The sequence below is a fragment of the Zeugodacus cucurbitae genome, chromosome Y (assembly GCF_028554725.1).
Source record: "Zeugodacus cucurbitae isolate PBARC_wt_2022May chromosome Y, idZeuCucr1.2, whole genome shotgun sequence".
NCBI lineage: Eukaryota > Metazoa > Arthropoda > Insecta > Diptera > Tephritidae > Zeugodacus > Zeugodacus cucurbitae.
Genome location: NC_071673.1, coordinates 9,385,307 through 9,406,160, shown reverse-complemented (window position 1 = coordinate 9,406,160; position 20,854 = coordinate 9,385,307). Strand labels below are relative to the sequence as shown.

Below are 20,854 nucleotides of genomic sequence, written 5' to 3'. Positions count from 1 at the left end.
CGCAATTTATTGATGTAATTTTATAAAGACAACACAATTCGACCCATATATTCGGCATAAAGTTCAATAGAATAACGAAAATCATCATAAATAGTATATGGGGACTGAGGTAATTCCTAAACCGATTTCACTCGTTTTCACCACCAAGATACAATGTATCGAAGACTATACGATCACTTAATTCAATATTACTTATAATTAGGTATATAGGATCTGGGGGAAGTTATGACCCGATGTTTACCATTTCAGGTACAGAGAGAAACTGTTATAAGAAAAAAATTCAGAGGGAATGAATTACATTAAAATATCTGAGGGATTTACCTATATTTTCGGTGAAAAATTAACCTTAGGCACTGAGTTCTTCATGTTTGATATCAGGGGCCTTGAAAAGTCATGGTCCGATTTTGACAAGTTTTCCACAAGTGATGTCACAGCTCAAATACAGTATTTGTGTAAAGTTTTATTCCGCTAGCTTCATTGGTTCCTTATGAATACATTATAAAGTGAACGAATCAGATGGAATTCAAAATTGGGTTATATGGGAAGTAGACGTAGTTGTGAACCGATTTCGCCCATATTCCACCCGTGTCATCAGGGTGTCAAGAAAGTGTTATATACCGAATTTCATTGAAATCGGTCGAATAGTTCTTGAGATACGGTTTTTGACCCATAAGTGGGCGACGCCACGCCCATTTTCCATTTTGTAAAAAAATCTCAGTGCAGCTTTCTTCTGCCATTTCTTATGTAAAATTTGGTGTTTCTGACGTTTTTCGTTAGGGAGTTAACCCACTTTTCGTAATTTTCAACCTAACTTTTGTATGGGAGGTGGGCGTGGTTATTATCCGATTTCTTTCGATTTTGGACTGTATAAGGAAATGGCTAAAAGAAACGACTGCAGAAAGTTTGGCTTATATAGCTTTATTGGTTTGCGAGTTATATACAAAAAAACTTATTTGAGGGCGGGGTCACGCCCACTTTTCCAAAAAAATTACATCCAAATGTGCCCCTCCCTAATGGGACCCTATGTTCCAAATTTCATTTTCATAACTTTATTTATGGCTTAGTTATGACACTGTATAGGTTTTCGGTTTCCTCCATTTTGTGGGCGTGGCAGTGGACCGATTTTGGCCATTTTCGAAAGCAACCTCCTCAGGGTGCCAAGGAACATGTGTTCCAAGTTTCATTAAGATATCTTAATTTTTACTCAAGTTATCGCTTGCACGGACAGACGGACAGACGGACGGACAGACATCCGGATTTCAAATCTACTCGTCATCCTGATCATTTATGTATATATAACCCCATATCTAACTCTTATATTTCTTGGTGACACAAACAACCGTTATGTGAACAAAACTATGATACTCTGTGCAACAGGTTGCGAGAGTATAATAATGTTAGTAGCACCAAAAGAAGTCATTTGAAATGCCGAATTGTATTGTTGAATATGACTTAAAAAGTGCTTCGAATTTTCAGAAGTCCCAAAAATTAATGAAGACTATGGTTCGGGTGGAGTTTCTAATGGTGGGAATCTTACTTTGCCATTAGCACAACACATGACGGGCGTTTCACCTGGAAATTTAGCCGCATCACAATGTGGACATATTGCGTGCGTTATTCCAATATATCCGTACATACTGTAATTAATCTGACTGTTGTAATTAAAAGCAGCACGCATAATTTCAGGTACAACAGATCTATTTCCTGCATTACGTTCACGCTGCGTTGCATTAGCTTGTGCTCGTTCATCTGGAGTCAGTGATCGCCTTTGTAATGCCGTAGCATTTGCATGACACGTTCGCCGACCTATATTTCTTCGTGTGGGTCGTTGCATTTTTCTTTCAATTAAAAAAGAATAAATTAAATTAAAAAAAAATGCCTACATTACATATGTTTTTTTTCAAATAAGGAAACACATACATTCGTGTAATTCACTTCAACAGTTCAAAACTTACCGTTTTTTGCTCGGAAATTCGCTTTGCGTTATATTTATTTTTTTCACAAATTCACACGAACTTCAATAATTATTAAAAAAAAATATAATAACTAATAATTTTGCACCGCGGTAATTCCGGACACTACTGAACGTATGGGGCCAAAGAAAACGCTCCAGCAATGTTTACACTCCAATGTCATATATTCTCCTAATTTGAATTTTCTTAATGCTAAGAGTCAAAGATCTATATACCTACAAAAAAAAAAATATTCATGTATTTCTCTCTGCAAAATAAATGCACCGTAATATAGTTCGATGTCTTTTTAAAGACTACTTTGTTTGTCGATCTACCTGCTACATACATACCTACATGTTGATATAAATATAATGCAAGTAAGTTTGTAGGTGGAAGTTCATAAATTTGGAAGTTCATTGCTGTTAAGATGGAAGTTCATAAATTTTGAGAGCGAAAGAGCGTAGCTAAGTAGGTAACAAATCGTTTAGTAAATGATTAAACTATTATTGAAGTATGTATGTTAATATGAAAACGTATAATCCGCTGGCTAAGTGGGATGAATCTGACCAAACAAATGGGTTTTTGGTGTGTTAAAAATAATTCCACCATACATTGAGCACTTTTCAGCTTTCCAAGTAGGTACGAGTTAAATAAAAAAAATGTAACATATGTGGGTAAAATTTTTGAAACATTTTGGCCGATATTTCGAAACCCTAGTCACGGAGCGGCATTAAAAATACTCTATACTATAGAAATCAGCTTCCATTTGCTACCCATATTGTACAAACACATCCTAGGGTTACCCGGGTCCAAGTTTTGGCATATTTCTCGAGACCCTGGTATCCGATTCTTAAAATTTCAAAACACAAACCATCTACTGAATAGTCCAAACAAAGCCTAAAAATTTGGTTTGGATAGGTGACCCCGTTCTTCAGTTATAAAGTCACAACGAAAAATGGCCTTCATTTATATATACATATATACTAGCTGACCCGGCGAACTTTGTTCCGCCTTAATGGCAATAAATAAGCAGTTTTTTTTTATTTTATTCGAAAAAATACAAAATAAAATTAAATAACTACATTAATCATCTATATATATAAAAGAAAGTCGTGCTAGTTACACCACTTATAACTCAAGAACGGCAGAACAGATTTGGCTGAAATTTGGTAGGGAGGTAGCTTAGAGCCAGGAGACGGACATAGGATACTTTTTATCCCGTTCGACAGCGTTCCTCTGTGACTTGACATGAAACGTTAGTCACTATAAAACGTGGTATAACAAAAAAGAATCAGACTTGGAATAACAAAACGCAAATGACAGCTATGTAATTGACGTAAAATGACAGCTATGTAATGACGTATGGATGACAATTTGATATTTGTAAGAAATCAATATTAAAACTATTTCTATTAAATAAATAATTAACAAGTGGATTGAAGTGAAGTGAAGTTTAATTAATAATGCCGCGACCAAGACGATCGAATCTTTCCCGACAAAGCCGTAATGCAAGAAGAATACAAAATACTGCAAATGAAAGGACTGAAGAAGAACAAGAAATTGCACGTGAACAGCGCCGCAATAGTATGGCTCGACTTCGTGCTTCTCAATCACGAGAGCAAAGTGAAGCAGCCCGTGAAACAGCTCGGTTGGCAATGCAGAATCGTCGAGCGAACAACAGAATTCAACAAATAGATAATTTGCGACACAGAACAAGATATTTAGCTGATTTGAATCGAGCTGCGTTTCGATACGATTGCAGCAATGATTACAGCTTGCATCCTAGCGTTTGCATTGGGCAAATGGACGTTGTTTGCGAGTATTGTGGTGCATTAAAGTTTTCCGGAGAAACGCCTGGATTATGCTGCGTTAATGGTAAAGTGAAATTGCCAGTGTTGACTCCGCCACATGAGCCATTGTATTCATTGCTTTGCGGCGAAACACAAGAATCACGCTACTTTCTTGCAAATACTCGAAAATACAATAGTTGTTTCCAAATGACGTCATTTGGGGCAGACATTATCGAAGAAGGAGGTTTTAATCCGACATTTAAGGTATTTATTTTTGTACTTACATAGAATGTAGTTAAAGAATAACTTAGTTTATCTATTGGTATGTATTATACTACTCTCCTACAGAAAAAGTGTTTATAACCCAGTTAATACTGTCTGGTTTTTATTTTGTAGATACAAGGACAGATTCACCGTCGAATTGGAACATTACTACCTTTCGAAGATACACAGAATAAATTTTTACAAATATATTTCATGGGCAACATGGAAGAACAACTTGATCGACACCTAGGGATCAATGCAGGAATGAAGCGAGCAATTCTTCAAGACTTGCAGTGTCTGCTTCATGAACATCATGCGTTGGTCAGGTTGTTTAAGAGTGCTTTAGAGCGCATGCCAAATGATGACTATAAAGTTGTCATCAAAGCAGATAAACGACCATCTGGAACACAGGAACGCACATTTAATGCTCCAACAGTAGACGAAGTTGCCATCCTGATTGTTGGTGAACAATTGGAAAAACGCGATATTGTGCTTACACGTCGCGATACTGGGCAACTGCAACAAATATCGGAAACTCATCGATCATATGACGCATTGCAATACCCACTGATGTTTTGGCAAGGAGAAGATGGATATTATTTTAATATTAAAATGATAAATCCATTGAATGGTAAAGTATCAGTATCTTAATAATGGTTAATGTTTGTATTATTTGCCTTTGAAATGGTTAATTATCAAATTTTTAATTTCAGGTGAAGAAACTACAAAGAAAGTTAGCTCAATGAATTATTATGCATATCGTTTGATGATTCGTCAAAATGCTGACAACTATTTGCTGCGATTTCGTCGATTGTTTCAGCAGTATTGCGTTGACATGTATGTAAAAATAGAAACGGAACGTTTAACATTTATTAGGTTGAACCAAGCCAAACTGCGTTCTGAGGAGTACATCCATTTACGTGATGCAGTTAGTACTGAAGGAAATGCAGCTAATATTGGTCGATTAACTATTCTGCCGGCGACGTACATTGGTAGCCCACGTCATATGCATGAATATGCACAAGATGCAATGACATATGTTCGTCATTACGGCCGGCCAGATCTCTTTATTACTTTTACCTGTAATCCAAAATTGATAGAAATTACTCAATTGCTGCTTCCCGGACAAACATCAAATGATAGACACGACATCACAGCACGTATATTCAGGCAAAAAATTCGGTCCCTGATGAACTTTATTGTTAAACAACGCGTCTTTGGAGATACTCGATGCTGGATGTATTCAATCGAATGGCAAAAGCGAGGCCTGCCGCACGCACACATTCTTATTTGGTTAGTGGAAAGAATTCAGCCTGACCAAATAGATGATATCATATGTGCCGAGATTCCTGATCATGAAGTCGATCCAGACCTACATGATGTTGTTACTACTAATATGATTCATGGACCGTGTGGTGCCATCAACCCCCAATCACCTTGCATGGTCGATGGAAAGTGCTCTAAACGATATCCACGGAAATTAACGGCGGAGACTGTCACTGGCAACGATGGGTATCCGCTGTATCGGCGTCGATCACCAGATGACAACGGTCGAACTGTCACAACGAAAGTGAAAAGAATGGATTTCGTTGTCGACAACAGTTGGATTGTTCCATATTCGCCACTTATTTCTAAAACGTTCAAGACACATTGAACGAAAGGCAGTGATATGGCGGTTTTTGGATTGCAATCCTCGAATACCAACGATGAAATTTCACGCTATCAAGTTGGTCGTTATGTGAACTGTAATGAAGCGATTTGGCGTATATTCGCATTTCCCATTCACGAACGTCATCCTACTGTTATACATTTGGCGGTGCATCTAGAGAATGGTCAACGAGTATATTTCACGGCTTCGAATGCTACGCAACGTGCTGAAACACCTCCAGCAACTACATTGACCAGTTTTTTTTGCAATCTGCCAAAGCGATCAGTTTGCACGAACTTTGATTTACTCGGAGATGCCACGTTATTATACTTGGAATGCTTCATCCAAGAATTTTCAAAGACGGAAGCAAGGTGATGCGGTTTCTGGGTATCCAGATGTGCGTTCTACTGATGCTCTTGGTCGTATGTATACAGTTCATCCAAAGAATGATGAATGTTTCTATTTGCGGTTGTTGCTGGTAAATGTGCGTGGGCCAACTTCATTTGAGACACTACGAACTGTTAATGGTGTAATATTCCCAACATATCGTGCTGCATGTGAAGAATTGAACTTATTAGAAAACGATACCCATTGGGATACGACAATCGCTGAAGCCATTATCTCTGCATCTCCAAGTCAGATACGCACATTATTCGCTATCATAATTTCGACATGTTTTCCATCAAACCCATGTAACCTGTGGCACAAATACAAGGATAGTATGTCAGAAGATATGTTACATCAAAGTCGTGTCAGTTCCAGAAATCACGATATTGAGATGAATGAGGAGATACATAATCGTGCTTTACTCTTGATCGAAGATATGTGTTACCTCATGTGCGGTAATTTATTAATCAGGTTAGGAATGCCAGCGCCAAATCGTGAAATGAATGACGCATTTAATCGAGAATTGGAACGGGAACGTGAATATGATCACCAGGAATTAGATTTAGTAGTTCAAAGGAATGTACCCCTGTTGAATTACCAACAAAAGAAAGTTTATGATACTTTAATGAAGGCAATCGCTGATGAAAATGGTGGTTTATATTTCCTAGATGCCCCTGGTGGAACTGGCAAGACATTCCTTATGTCATTAGTTTTAGCAACTGTTCGGGCGAGATCCAACATAGCGGTTGCAGTTGCTTCTTCTGGAATAGCAGCCACATTGTTAGAAGGATGCCGTACGGCTCATTCAGCATTCAAATTATCGTTAAATCTTCAAACTATTGAAGAACCAATGTGTAATATGGCAAAACACTCAGCAATGGCCAAAGTTTTAGCGACATCGAAAATCATCGTCTGGGACGAATGCACAATGGCGCATAAACGTGCATTAGAAGCACTTAACCGAACATTAAAAGATTTACGCAATGACTCGCGATGTTTTGGAGGAGCAATGATTTTACTGTCTGGCGATTTCCGCCAAATACTGCCACTAATTCCAAGATCTACGGCTGCCGACGAAATAAACGCTTGCCTCAAATCGTCAAATCTATGGCGCTATGTGAAGAAACTGCAGCTGACAACAAACATGAGAGTTACATTGCTTAATGATACATCTGCTGAAGATTTCTCGGAGCAATTGCTGACTATCGGTAATGGTCAAGTACCTGTCGATGAATCGAGCGGATTAATATCATTTCCAAATAATTTCTGTAATTTTGTCTCATCAAAAGACGAACTTATCAACAATGTATTTCCAAATATTATTTCTAACTACAAAAATAATGAATGGTTGAGTGAGCGAGCAATTTTAGCGGCTAAGAATAAAGATGTAGATGACCTGAACTACATAATTCAAAATAAGATCATTGGAACAATGCATTCATTCAAATCTATTGACTGCGTCACAAATGAAGATGAAGCCACCAACTATCCAATTGAATTTTTAAACTCTTTGGACGTGCCTGGCTTACCACCGCACAATTTACGCCTAAAGGTTGGCTCCGTAGTAATCATGCTTCGAAACATAAACCAACCAAAACTGTGCAACGGTACGCGTTTGGTGGTTAGTAAATTGATGAACAATGTAATTTACGCTACGATAATGATAGGAAAATTCAAAGGTGAGGAAGTTCTCATTCCGAGGATCCCGATGATCCCAACCGATATGCCGTTTGAATTTAAAAGACTTCAATTTCAATCAACAAATCACAAGGCCAATACTTAAAAGTTTGTGGTTTAAATCTAGAACATTCATGTTTTTCCCATGGTCAATTATACGTGGCATGTTCACGGGTCGGAAGACCATCTGCGTTGTTTGTTTTTGCGCCTGATAATAAAACAAACAAGTAAGGAAGGGCTAAGTTCGGGTGTAACCGAACATTTTATACTCTCGCAATTTATTAATGTAATTTTATAAAGACAACACAATTCGACCCATATATTCGGCATAAAGTTCAATAGAATAACGAAAATCATCATAAATAGTATATGGGGACTGAGGTAATTCCTAAACCGATTTCACTCGTTTTCACCACCAAGATACAATGTATCGAAGACTATACGATCACTTAATTTAATATTACTTATAATTAGGTATATAGGATCTGGGGGAAGTTATGACCCGATTTTTACCATTTCAGGTACAGAGAGAAACTGTTATAAGAAAAAAATTCAGAGGGAATGAATTACATTAAAATATCTGAGGGATTTACCTATATTTTCGGTGAAAAATTAACCTTAGCACTGAGTTCTTCATGTTTGATATCAGGGGCCTTGAAAAGTCATGGTCCGATTTTGACAATTTTTCCACAAGTGATGTCACAGCTCAAATACAGTATTTGTGTAAAGTTTTATTCCGCTAGCTTCATTGGTTCCTTATGAATACATTATAAAGTGAACGAATCAGATGGAATTCAAAATTGGGTTATATGGGAAGTAGACGTAGTTGTGAACCGATTTCGCCCATATTCCACCCGTGTCATCAGGGTGTCAAGAAAGTGTTATATACCGAATTTCATTGAAATCGGTCGAATAGTTCTTGAGATATGGTTTTTGACCCATAAGTGGGCGACGCCACGCCCTTTTTCCATTTTGTAAAAAAATCTCAGTGCAGCTTTCTTCTGCCATTTCTTATGTAAAATTTGGTGTTTCTGACGTTTTTCGTTAGGGAGTTAACCCACTTTTCGTAATTTTCAACCTAACCTTTGTATGGGAGGTGGGCGTGGTTATTATCCGATTTCTTTCATTTTTGGACTGTAAGGAAATGGCTAAAAGAAACGACTGCAGAAAGTTTGGCTTATATAGCTTTATTGGTTTGCGAGTTATATACAAAAAACTTATTTGAGGGCGGGGTCACGCCCACTTTTCCAAAAAAATTACATCCAAATGTGCCCCTCCCTAATGGGATCCTATGTTCCAAATTTCATTTTCATAACTTTATTTATGGCTTAGTTATGACACTGTATAGGTTTTCGGTTTCCTCCATTTTGTGGGCGTGGCAGTGGACCGATTTTGGCCATTTTCGAAAGCAACCTCCTCAGGGTGCCAAGGAACATGTGTTCCAAGTTTCATTAAGATATCTTAATTTTTACTCAAGTTATCGCTTGCACGGACAGACGGACAGACGGACAGACGGACGGACAGACATCCGGATTTCAAATCTACTCGTCATCCTGATCATTTATGTATATATAACCCCATATCTAACTCTTATATTTCTTTGTGACACAAACAACCGTTATGTGAACAAAACTATGATACTCTGTGCAACAGGTTGCGAGAGTATAAAAATGTCGTGTATCACAAGGTGCTTAAGTGAAGAGCAACCTATGTACTAAAATACAGAAATAATAATGAATGATTAATGTAGTTATTTAATTTTATTTTGTATTTTTTCGAATAAAATAAAAAAAAAACTGCTTATTTATTGCCATTAAGGCGGAACAAAGTTCGCCGGGTCAGCTAGTAGAGCTATAAAAATTACACGGCGGGACAACACTATTAGTACGATTTCGGATCTGCACTGTTCATAAGACGCACTCCAATATCCATTAATATTTTGGCAAGGACAGGATGAATATCACCTTAACATCAAACAATGTGATCCAAATACTGGTAAATTTGACAATTAACTATTTAATTTCTTATATATGTATGTATTGCTTTTAATTTCTTATTTAATTTCTTTATTATTCTGTTTAGGTAATACAAGAGATAAAAAAGTAAGTTTAATGAACTACTACGCAAGCCGATTAATGATTAGGAATAATCAGGATAACTATATTCTTCGATATCGTCAGCTATTCCATCAATACATTGTGGATATGTATGCTAAGACCGAAAGCGAACGCTTGCGATTCATTCGATAAAACCAGCAGAAATTACGATCAGAAGAATATATTCACTTACGAGATGCTATTGTCGGAAACATCGATGGAAATTTAAACCCCAATGACATCGGTAATGCTTTCATTTTACCTTCAAGCTACATCGGTAGTCCACGGAACATGCAGGAATACATACAGGATGCGATGACTTACGTACGTAATTACGGTCGTCCAGATTTGTTTATAACTTTTACATGTAATCCGAATTGGGAGGATATACAAACGTTATTATTACCAGGACAACAAGCAATACATCGACATGATATAACTGCGCGTGTGTTCAAACAAAAACTGAAATCCTTAATTGATTTCTTTGTTAAATATTCAGTTTTCGGCAACACACGTTGTTGGCTTTATTCTATTGAGTGACAAAAGCGAGGTTTGCCTCATGCCCACATTTTAGTTTGGCTTAAAGATAAAATCCGTCCAGAAGAAATTGATCAAATAATTTTAGCCGAAATTTCAGACCCATCAATTGATCGAGAATTGTTTGATGTTGTTACCAATCAAATGATCCACGGACCGTGCGGTACTTTTAACATGGCATCGCCATGCATGGAAAATGTAAGAAGCATTTCCCAAAGAATTATACGAATGATACAATCACGGATACTGACGGTTATCCTATGTATCGCCGCAGAAATGTTGCGAATGGTGGCCATACATTCACAATCCGGCAATCAAATAATACAAATCAAGTAGAAATTGGCAATCAGTGGGTGGACCATATTCACCATTACTTTCAAAAACGTTTAAGGCTCATATCAATGTCGAGCTTTGCAGTTCCGTAAAATCAATTAAGTACATATGTAAATATGTCAACAAAGGTAGTGACTTGGCCGTAATTGAATTATAAAACCTAAATAAGAATGATGAAATAACACGATACCAAATGGGTAGATACATCAGCAGCAACGAAGCAATTTGGCATACTCTTAGCTTTCCCATATATGAAAGATACCCTTCAGTCCAGCATTTAGCAGTGCATCTTGAAAACGGTCAGAGTGTATACTTCACTGAAGAAAATGTTCTCCAAAGAGAGGTTGAGGCTCCAAAAACGACACTAACTGAAGTTTTTACATTGTGTCAAAAACTTGGTATTTTAGGCCAATTCGCAAAGACGCTACTATACACTGATGTTCCACGCTATTTTCCATGGAACAAATCAGGTAAAAGATGGGAGCCACGGAAACAAGGAAAACCACATCCTTCTATTACAGGCATATTCAAAGCTAAGACATTGGGACGACTTTACACTGTACATCCAAAACAAAGTGAATGCTTCTATTTACGTTTGTTATTGGTGAATGTTCCCGGACCAACGTCTTTCAAATTTTTGCGAACAGTTAATGCCCGAGTATTTAATACATATCAAGATGCATGTCGCGAACTGCAATTGCTAGAAGACGATAACCATTGGGACGTAACACTTGCCGATGCTGCGTTCACATCAACGCCAAATAACATTCGTCACCTGTTTGCAATTATTTTGACGACGTGTTATCCATCACAAGCAACCACTTTGTGGGAGAAATATAAAAATTGTATGACGGAAGACATATTGCACCGAATTAGACAAACAGAGCAATGCCCAAACATAGATTACACGCCAGTGATGTATAATGAAACGTTAGTGTTGATCGAGGATTTATGTATTTTAATTTCAAATTCACCACTAAATTATTATGGTATGCCATCACCTGATCGTCCGACCACCGACTTAATTAACACCGATTTATAACGAGAAAAACAATATGACCATGGTAGTTTAGCTACAATTATCGCGAACAGTGAGCCATTATTGACAGCTGAACAAAAAATTATTTATAATCAGATTATGCTGACTGTTGCTGCTAAACAAGGCGGCTTTTTCTTCTTGGACGCACCAGGTGGAACCGGTAAGACATTTTTAATATCGTTGATTCTTGCCAAGATACGGTCACAACTGAAAATCGCATTGGCAGTTACATCATCAGGCATTGCGGCTACTATGCTAGATGGTGGGCGAACGGCACATTCAGCATTTAAGTTGCCATTACAAATTCATAGCAACCCAAACGCAATATGTAACATAAAAAAAAAAATAGCGCAATAGCTGCAGTGTTGCAAAGAAGTTCTATCATTATTTGTGATGAGTGCACAATGGCTCACAAATATTCACTCGAGGCATTGCACCGAACTATGCAAGATTTGAACGGCAATAATAAACTTTTTGGAGGTGCTGTCATATTGCTATCTGGTGATTTCCGACAGACGTTGCCGGTCATACCTCGCTCTACTTTCGCCGATGAGATTAACGCATGTTTAAAAAAATCATTTTTATGGAGAAATGTTAAAACACTTCGATTGACTATAAACATGCGCGTACATTTACTTAATGATCCATTAGCACATATATTTTCGGAACAATTGCTAGATATTGGGAACGGTACAATAGAACGGCAACCAAACACGCAATGCATTAAACTGCCAGATAATTTCTGCACTGTTGTTCACACAAAAATTGAATCGATCTGATGTCTTTTAAATCAATCGATACTGTTGTCGATGAAAATGAAAGTGTAAATTTTCCAACTGAATTTTTAAACTCTCAAGATATACCCGGAATGCCACCACATATTCTTCGGTTGAAGATTGGTTCAATTATTATTCTTCTGCGTAATTTGAATCCCCCTCGGTTATGTAACGGTACACGTTTGGTCATCAAAAAGTTAACAGGGAATATTCTTGAAGCAACCATTTTGACTGGAAAGTTTAAAGGAGAAGTGGTCCTGTTGCTCCGTATTCCAATGATACCGTCAGAATCTACGATACCATTAAGAAGACTACAGTTTCCTATTCGTTTAGCTTTTGCCATATCCATTAATAAGTCTCAAGGCCAAACAATGTCCATTTGTGGGTTAGATTTGGATAATCCATGTTTTTCCCATGGGCAATTATATGTTGCATGCTCACGTGTGGGAAAACCATCAAATCTATTTGTGTTAGCTCGAGACAGGTTAACCAAAAATATTGTGCACCAATTAGTGCTAAGTTAAATTAAAATGTTTATAATTCAAAAAAATAAATACTACTATTAAAAATTAAGAATTATCTTTCCTAAGATTATAAAATTAAATGTTACATGTTATCAACTAATAATTTTGTAATTAACTTATTTGTTAAAACAAATTTTATGAAAATTTGTGCTTATTATCAACTCTACGAAAATTTTCATCAATAATTTTAAAAATTTTGACCTCAAGTTCAAATCTCAATCCCGTGGATTTTTATACCACATATGTATATACTAAGGTTTCCGTCTTTATTCATAAATAATAATTTCACTGTAGTGAATAGTTTACTACAACATAGCAAATCTAAAAGTGAGGAAATGTTCATTCTGAGAATTCGATTGATTCAAACCGATTTATCGTTTAAGTTCAAAATTTTACAGTTTCATATGTACATACATAGGTATGTATGTGTCATGTTAGCGTGTTGGAGAGCCATCTTCTTTATTTGTTTACACGCTACGCAACAAAACAAAGAACGAACTTCGCCAAAAATATTTATATTGATCAGAGACGTTATTCCCTGAATATATTAACATTCCATACAAATAAATGGCCTTAAACAGAGTTCAAAAAGCGTTTTAACTATTTCAAATAAAAATTGGGCGGGGCGAAGTTCGCCGGGTCAGCTAGTCTGAATATATAAAAATCACGTGTCACGTTGTTTGTTTTCGATGGACTCCTAAACTACTGAACCGATTTTAATGAAATTTTTAACACTGTGTGCAGGTTGGTCCAACTTGAAAGATAGGATAGTTTATAACTCTCCTTATAGTCGCATTATTTATTTATTGCAAATTATTTCTTTATTATTAGCAAAGAGCTATCCACCAGTTGGTGGCGCTAAGTGCGCTATGTTACAGTAGATGGCGCTATATTTCTTTCTAAATTTTCATGGATTTAGGCTGTCATAACAAAAGCTGCCACTTGCTAAAAACATTAAATGAAAATGCGTTGTTTGAAGTTTATATTATACGAATCTATGACTTCCAATATTCTAAATTTAAGAAAAAATCACATACAATCCGTGAAATAAATAAAGTTATGTACATATGTATGGTCAGACAAATAAGCAATGCTGCCACTCTTTTCCAGTAAATCTTCCTCGAATTTGGGAGATTTCAGAGGAATTTAGGAAATCGCAGAGTTGATTTCTGCATGTATTTCCTAAATGCAAAAAAAAATTTCATTTATTTGCATTTAGGTATAGAATTTTGTATGGCTAATGCCCGGTTTCACAGTACATACTTAAGTTGTGCCTAAATAAAAACTTTGCTAAGTATTGTTGCAAACTGAGTAGTCGTTTGCGTTTCACAGTCAATGCTTAATTTCTATAAAATTTTATTATGATATATGGCATCGTTATGGGCATTTAGGTATAGAATTTTGTATGGCTAATGCCCGGTTTCACAGTCCATACTTAAGTTGTGTCTAAATAAAATCTTAGCTAAGTATTGTTGCAAACTGAGTAGTCGTTTGCGTTTCACAGTCAATGCTTAATTTCTATAAAATTTTATTATGATATATGGCAACGTTATGGGCAACATATGTTTTACAAATATCATTCATAAAAATATGTTTGAAATATTTAAATTACTAGCTGACCCGGCGAACTTTGTTCCGCCTTAATGGCAATAAATAAGCAGTTTTTTTTTATTTTATTCGAAAAAATACAAAATAAAATTAAATAACTACATTAATCATTCATTATTATTTCTGTATTTTAGTACATAGGTTGCTCTTCACTTAAGCACCTTGTGATACACGACATTTTTTGTTTTATTATCAGGCGCAAAAACAAACAACGCAGATGGTCTTCCGACCCGTGAACATGCCACGTATAATTGACCATGGGAAAAACATGAATGTTCTAGATTTAAACCACAAACTTTTAAGGATTGGCCTTGTGATTTGTTGATTGTCACGGCAAATGCAAGAAGTATCGGAAATTGAAGTCTTTTAAATTCAAACGGCATATCGGTTGGGATCATCGGGATCCTCGGAATGAGAACTTCCTCACCTTTGAATTTTCCTATCATTATCGTAGCGTAAATTACATTGTTCATCAATTTACTAACCACCAAACGCGTACCGTTGCACAGTTTTGGTTGGTTTATGTTTCGAAGCATGATTACTACGGAGCCAACGTTTAGGCGTAAATTGTGCGGTGGTAAGCCAGGCACGTCCAAAGAGTTTAAAAATTCAATTGGATAGTTGGTGGCTTCATCTTCATTTGTGACGCAGTCAATAGATTTGAATGAATGCATTGTTCCAATGATCTTATTTTGAATTATGTAGTTCAGGTCATCTACATCTTTATTCTTAGCCGCTAAAATTGCTCGCTCACTCAACCATTCATTATTTTTGTAGTTAGAAATAATATTTGGAAATACATTGTTGATAAGTTCGTCTTTTGATGAGACAAAATTACAGAAATTATTTGGAAATGATATTAATCCGCTCGATTCATCGACAGGTACTTGACCATTACCGATAGTCAGCAATTGCTCCGAGAAATCTTCAGCAGATGTATCATTAAGCAATGTAACTCTCATGTTTGTTGTCAGCTGCAGTTTCTTCACATAGCGCCATAGATTTGACGATTTGAGGCAAGCGTTTATTTCGTCGGCAGCCGTAGATCTTGGAATTACTGGCAGTATTTGGCGGAAATCGCCAGACAGTAAAATCATTGCTCCTCCAAAACATCTCGAGTCATTGCGTAAATCTTTTAATGTTCGGTTAAGTGCTTCTAATGCACGTTTATGCGCCATTGTGCATTCGTCCCAGATGATGATTTTCGATGTCGCTAAAACTTTGGCCATTGCTGAGTGTTTTGCCATATTACACATTGGTTCTTCAATAGTTTGAAGATTTAACGGTAATTTGAATGCTGAATGAGCCGTACGGCATCCTTCTAACAATGTGGCTGCTATTCCAGAAGAAGCAACTGCAACCGCTATGTTGGATCTCGCCCGAACAGTTGCTAAAACTAATGACATGAGGAATGTCTTGCCAGTTCCACCAGGGGCATCTAGGAAATATAAACCACCATTTTCATCAGCGATTGCCTTCATTAAAGTATCATAAACTTTCTTTTGTTGGTAATTCAACAGGGGTACATTCCTTTGAACTACTAAATCTAATTCCTGGTGATCATATTCACGTTCCCGTTCCAATTCTCGATTAAATGCGTCATTCATTTCACGATTTGGCGCTGGCATTCCTAACCTGATTAATAAATTACCGCACATGAGGTAACACATATCTTCGATCAAGAGTAAAGCACGATTATGTATCTCCTCATTCATCTCAATATCGTGATTTCTGGAACTGACACGACTTTGATGTAACATATCTTCTGACATACTATCCTTGTATTTGTGCCACAGGTTACATGGGTTTGATGGAAAACATGTCGAAATTATGATAGCGAATAATGTGCGTATCTGACTTGGAGATGCAGAGATAATGGCTTCAGCGATTGTCGTATCCCAATGGGTATCGTTTTCTAATAAGTTCAATTCTTCACATGCAGCACGATATGTTGGGAATATTACACCATTAACAGTTCGTAGTGTCTCAAATGAAGTTGGTCCACGCACATTTACCAGCAACAACCGCAAATAGAAACATTCATCATTCTTTGGATGAACTGTATACATACGACCAAGAGCATCAGTAGAACGCACATCTGGATACCCAGAAACCGCATCACCTTGCTTCCGTCTTTGAAAATTCTTGGATGAAGCATTCCAAGTATAATAACGTGGCATCTCCGAGTAAATCAAAGTTCGTGCAAACTGATCGCTTTGGCAGATTGCAAAAAAAACTGGTCAATGTAGTTGCTGGAGGTGTTTCAGCACGTTGCGTAGCATTCGAAGCCGTGAAATATACTCGTTGACCATTCTCTAGATGCACCGCCAAATGTATAACAGTAGGATGACGTTCGTGAATGGGAAATGCGAATATACGCCAAATCGCTTCATTACAGTTCACATAACGACCAACTTGATAGCGTGAAATTTCATCGTTGGTATTCGAGGATTGCAATCCAAAAACCGCCATATCACTGCCTTTCGTTCAATGTGTCTTGAACGTTTTAGAAATAAGTGGCGAATATGGAACAATCCAACTGTTGTCGACAACGAAATCCATTCTTTTCACTTTCGTTGTGACAGTTCGACCGTTGTCATCTGGTGATCGACGCCGATACAGCGGATACCCATCGTTGCCAGTGACAGTCTCCGCCGTTAATTTCCGTGGATATCGTTTAGAGCACTTTCCATCGACCATGCAAGGTGATTGGGGGTTGATGGCACCACACGGTCCATGAATCATATTAGTAGTAACAACATCATGTAGGTCTGGATCGACTTCATGATCAGGAATCTCGGCACATATGATATCATCTATTTGGTCAGGCTGAATTCTTTCCACTAACCAAATAAGAATGTGTGCGTGCGGCAGGCCTCGCTTTTGCCATTCGATTGAATACATCCAGCATCGAGTATCTCCAAAGACGCGTTGTTTAACAATAAAGTTCATCAGGGACCGAATTTTTTGCCTGAATATACGTGCTGTGATGTCGTGTCTATCATTTGATGTTTGTCCGGGAAGCAGCAATTGAGTAATTTCTATCAATTTTGGATTACAGGTAAAAGTAATAAAGAGATCTGGCCGGCCGTAATGACGAACATATGTCATTGCATCTTGTGCATATTCATGCATATGACGTGGGCTACCAATGTACGTCGCCGGCAGAATAGTTAATCGACCAATATTAGCTGCATTTCCTTCAGTACTAACTGCACCACGTAAATGGATGTACTCCTCAGAACGCAGTTTGGCTTGGTTCAACCTAATAAATGTTAAACGTTCCGTTTCTATTTTTACATACATGTCAACGCAATACTGCTGAAACAATCGACGAAATCGCAGCAAATAGTTGTCAGCATTTTGACGAATCATCAAACGATATGCATAATAATTCATTGAGCTAACTTTCTTTGTAGTTTCTTCACCTGAAATTAAAAATTTGATAATTAACCATTTCAAAGGCAAATAATACAGACATTAACCATTATTAAGATACTGATACTTTACCATTCAATGGATTTATCATTTTAATATTAAAATAATATCCATCTTCTCCTTGCCAAAACATCAGTGGGTATTGCAATGCGTCATATGATCGATGAGTTTCCGATATTTGTTGCAGTTGCCCAGTATCGCGACGTGTAAGCACAATATCGCGTTTTTCCAATTGTTCACCAACAATCAGGATGGCAACTTCGTCTACTGTTGGAGCATTAAATGTGCGTTCGTGTGTTCCAGATGGTCGTTTATCTGCTTTGATGACAACTTTATAGTCATCATTTGGCATGCGCTCTAAAGCACTCTTAAACAACCTGACCAACGCATGATGTTCATGAAGCAGACACTGCAAGTCTTGAAGAATTGCTCGCTTCATTCCTGCATTGATCCCTAGGCGTCGATCAAGTTGTTCTTCCATGTTGCCCATGAAATATATTTGTAAAAATTTATTTTGTGTATCGTCGAAAGGTAGTAATGTTCCAATTCGATGGTGAATCTGTCCTTGTATCTACAAAATAAAAACCAGACAGTATTAACTGGGTTATAAACACTTTTTCTGTAGGAGAGTAGTATAATACATACCAATAGATAAACTAAGTTATTCTTTAACTACATTCTATGTAAGTACAAAAATAAATACCTTAAATGTCGGATTAAAACCTCCTTCTTCGATAATGTCTGCCCCAAATGACGTCATTTGGAAACAACTATTGTATTTTCGAGTATTTGCAAGAAAGTAGCGTGATTCTTGTGTTTCGCCGCAAAGCAATGAATACAATGGCTCATGTGGCGGAGTCAACACTGGCAATTTCACTTTACCATTAACGCAGCATAATCCAGGCGTTTCTCCGGAAAACTTTAATGCACCACAATACTCGCAAACAACGTCCATTTGCCCAATGCAAACGCTAGGATGCAAGCTGTAATCATTGTTGCAATCGTATCGAAACGCAGCTCGATTCAAATCAGCTAAATATCTTGTTCTGCGTCGCAAATTATCTATTTGTTGACTTCTGTTGTTCGCTCGACGATTCTGCATTGCCAACCGAGCTGTTTCACGGGCTGCTTCACTTTGCTCTCGTGATTGAGAAGCACGAAGTCGAGCCATACTATTGCGGCGCTGTTCACGTGCAATTTCTTGTTCTTCTTCAGTCCTTTCATTTGCAGTATTTTGTATTCTTCTTGCATTACGGCTTTGTCGGGAAAGATTCGATCGTCTTGGTCGCGGCATTATTAATTAAACTTCACTTCACTTCAATCCACTTGTTAATTATTTATTTAATAGAAATAGTTTTAATATTGATTTCTTACAAATATCAAATTGCCATCCATACGTCATTACATAGCTGTCATTTTACGTCAATTACATAGCTGTCATTTGCGTTTTGTTATTCCAAGTCTGATTCTTTTTTGTTATACCACGTTTTATAGTGACTAACGTCTCATGTCAAGTCACAGAGGAACGCTGTCGAACGGGATAAAAAGTATCATATGTCCGTATCCTGGACATATATCAAAAATTGATGAAAACAACAAAAGAACCCCAAATTTCATCACTAGCGAGTCGGAGCACCTATGGGTACTGAAGGAAAAGTATAAGCTGTTATTGAAAGATGTCGCTGAAAATTCAAAGCAAATTCAAAACAAAATTCAGCTGTTATTTAAGCATTGCTTAAGCCTCTCATTTTCAGTGCTTAAGCATAACCTAAGTATGAACTGTAAAACACTATTTTCCTGTTTTATCTTAAGCACAACATAAGTATGGAGTACATTTGGAGTTAAATTTAGAGCAATATGTGCTATTGCAGCAGATGGCGCTACATCAGAATACATTTATTGACACTTATTTGTGATACTAACGTCTGACGTTGTAAGGTAATTAAATAAGTGCGCTGTATTAGGCTAGATGGCGCTATAGAAGCAGATGCTGTTGTATTAAAAGTCCAAACGTTTCTTTTAGCTAAAATTTATTAAATATAAAGTCTTTATTCATAAATAATAATTTCACTGTAGTGAATAGTTTACTACAACAAAGCAAATCTAAAAGTGAGGAAATGTTCATTCTAAGAATTCGAATGATTCAAACCGATTTATCGTTTAAGTTCAAAATTTTACAGTTTCATATGTACATACATAGGTATGTATGTGTCATGTTAGCGTGTTGGAGAGCCATCTTCTTTATTTGTTTACACACTACACAACAAAACAAAGAACGAACTTCGCCAAAAATATTTAAATTGATCAGAGACGTTATTCCCTGAATATATTAACATTCCATACAAATAAATGGCCTTGAACAGAGTTCAAAAAGCGTTTTAACTATTTCAAATAAAAATTGGGCGGGGCGAAGTTCGCCGGGTCAGCTAGTATATATATATATATATATATATACTAGCTGATATATATATATATATATATATATATATATATATATTATATCATCATAAAATGTATAATAACTGTATATAAAATATCATAATATCCAGCTAAGACCAAATATCTTCCATGTTTAGCATAATCTGACTCAGATAGACTATTACCATCATCAAAATCTAGCCCATCTTCACTCTCCCAGAGCACTTGTCATATTTGTCATATTTCATCTTTTTAGAAAGTCCTCGCAGAGGGTTCATCTTCTATTTCTGATACAGATTCTGTCCATTTTTCAGGTACTGGGCGGCAGTTAACAACAGGAATATAAAATATAAATTCTAGCAATTTC

General features: G+C 36.8%; 2 protein-coding genes across 2 annotated transcripts; one reads left to right on the top strand and one right to left on the bottom strand.

Moving 5' to 3' along the window:
* Window positions 1-6,375: 6,375 nt before the first annotated feature.
* Window positions 6,376-9,824, top strand: LOC128923502 (ATP-dependent DNA helicase pif1-like). The gene is made up of 2 exons (XM_054235760.1): window positions 6,376-7,662; window positions 9,801-9,824. The coding sequence occupies exons 1-2, from the start codon at window positions 6,376-6,378 to the stop codon at window positions 9,822-9,824; spliced, it is 1,311 nt and encodes a 436-aa protein (XP_054091735.1).
* Window positions 9,825-14,272: 4,448 nt separating this feature from the next.
* LOC105216974 (ATP-dependent DNA helicase pif1-like) lies at window positions 14,273-20,451 on the bottom strand. The gene is made up of 2 exons (XM_054235800.1): window positions 18,773-20,451; window positions 14,273-18,640 (listed from the first exon to the last, which is right to left on the bottom strand). Exon 2 carries the CDS (start codon window positions 16,809-16,811, stop codon window positions 14,781-14,783), a length of 2,031 nt encoding a protein of 676 aa, XP_054091775.1. The 5' UTR covers window positions 16,812-18,640; window positions 18,773-20,451; the 3' UTR covers window positions 14,273-14,780.
* Window positions 20,452-20,854: the final 403 nt, after the last annotated feature.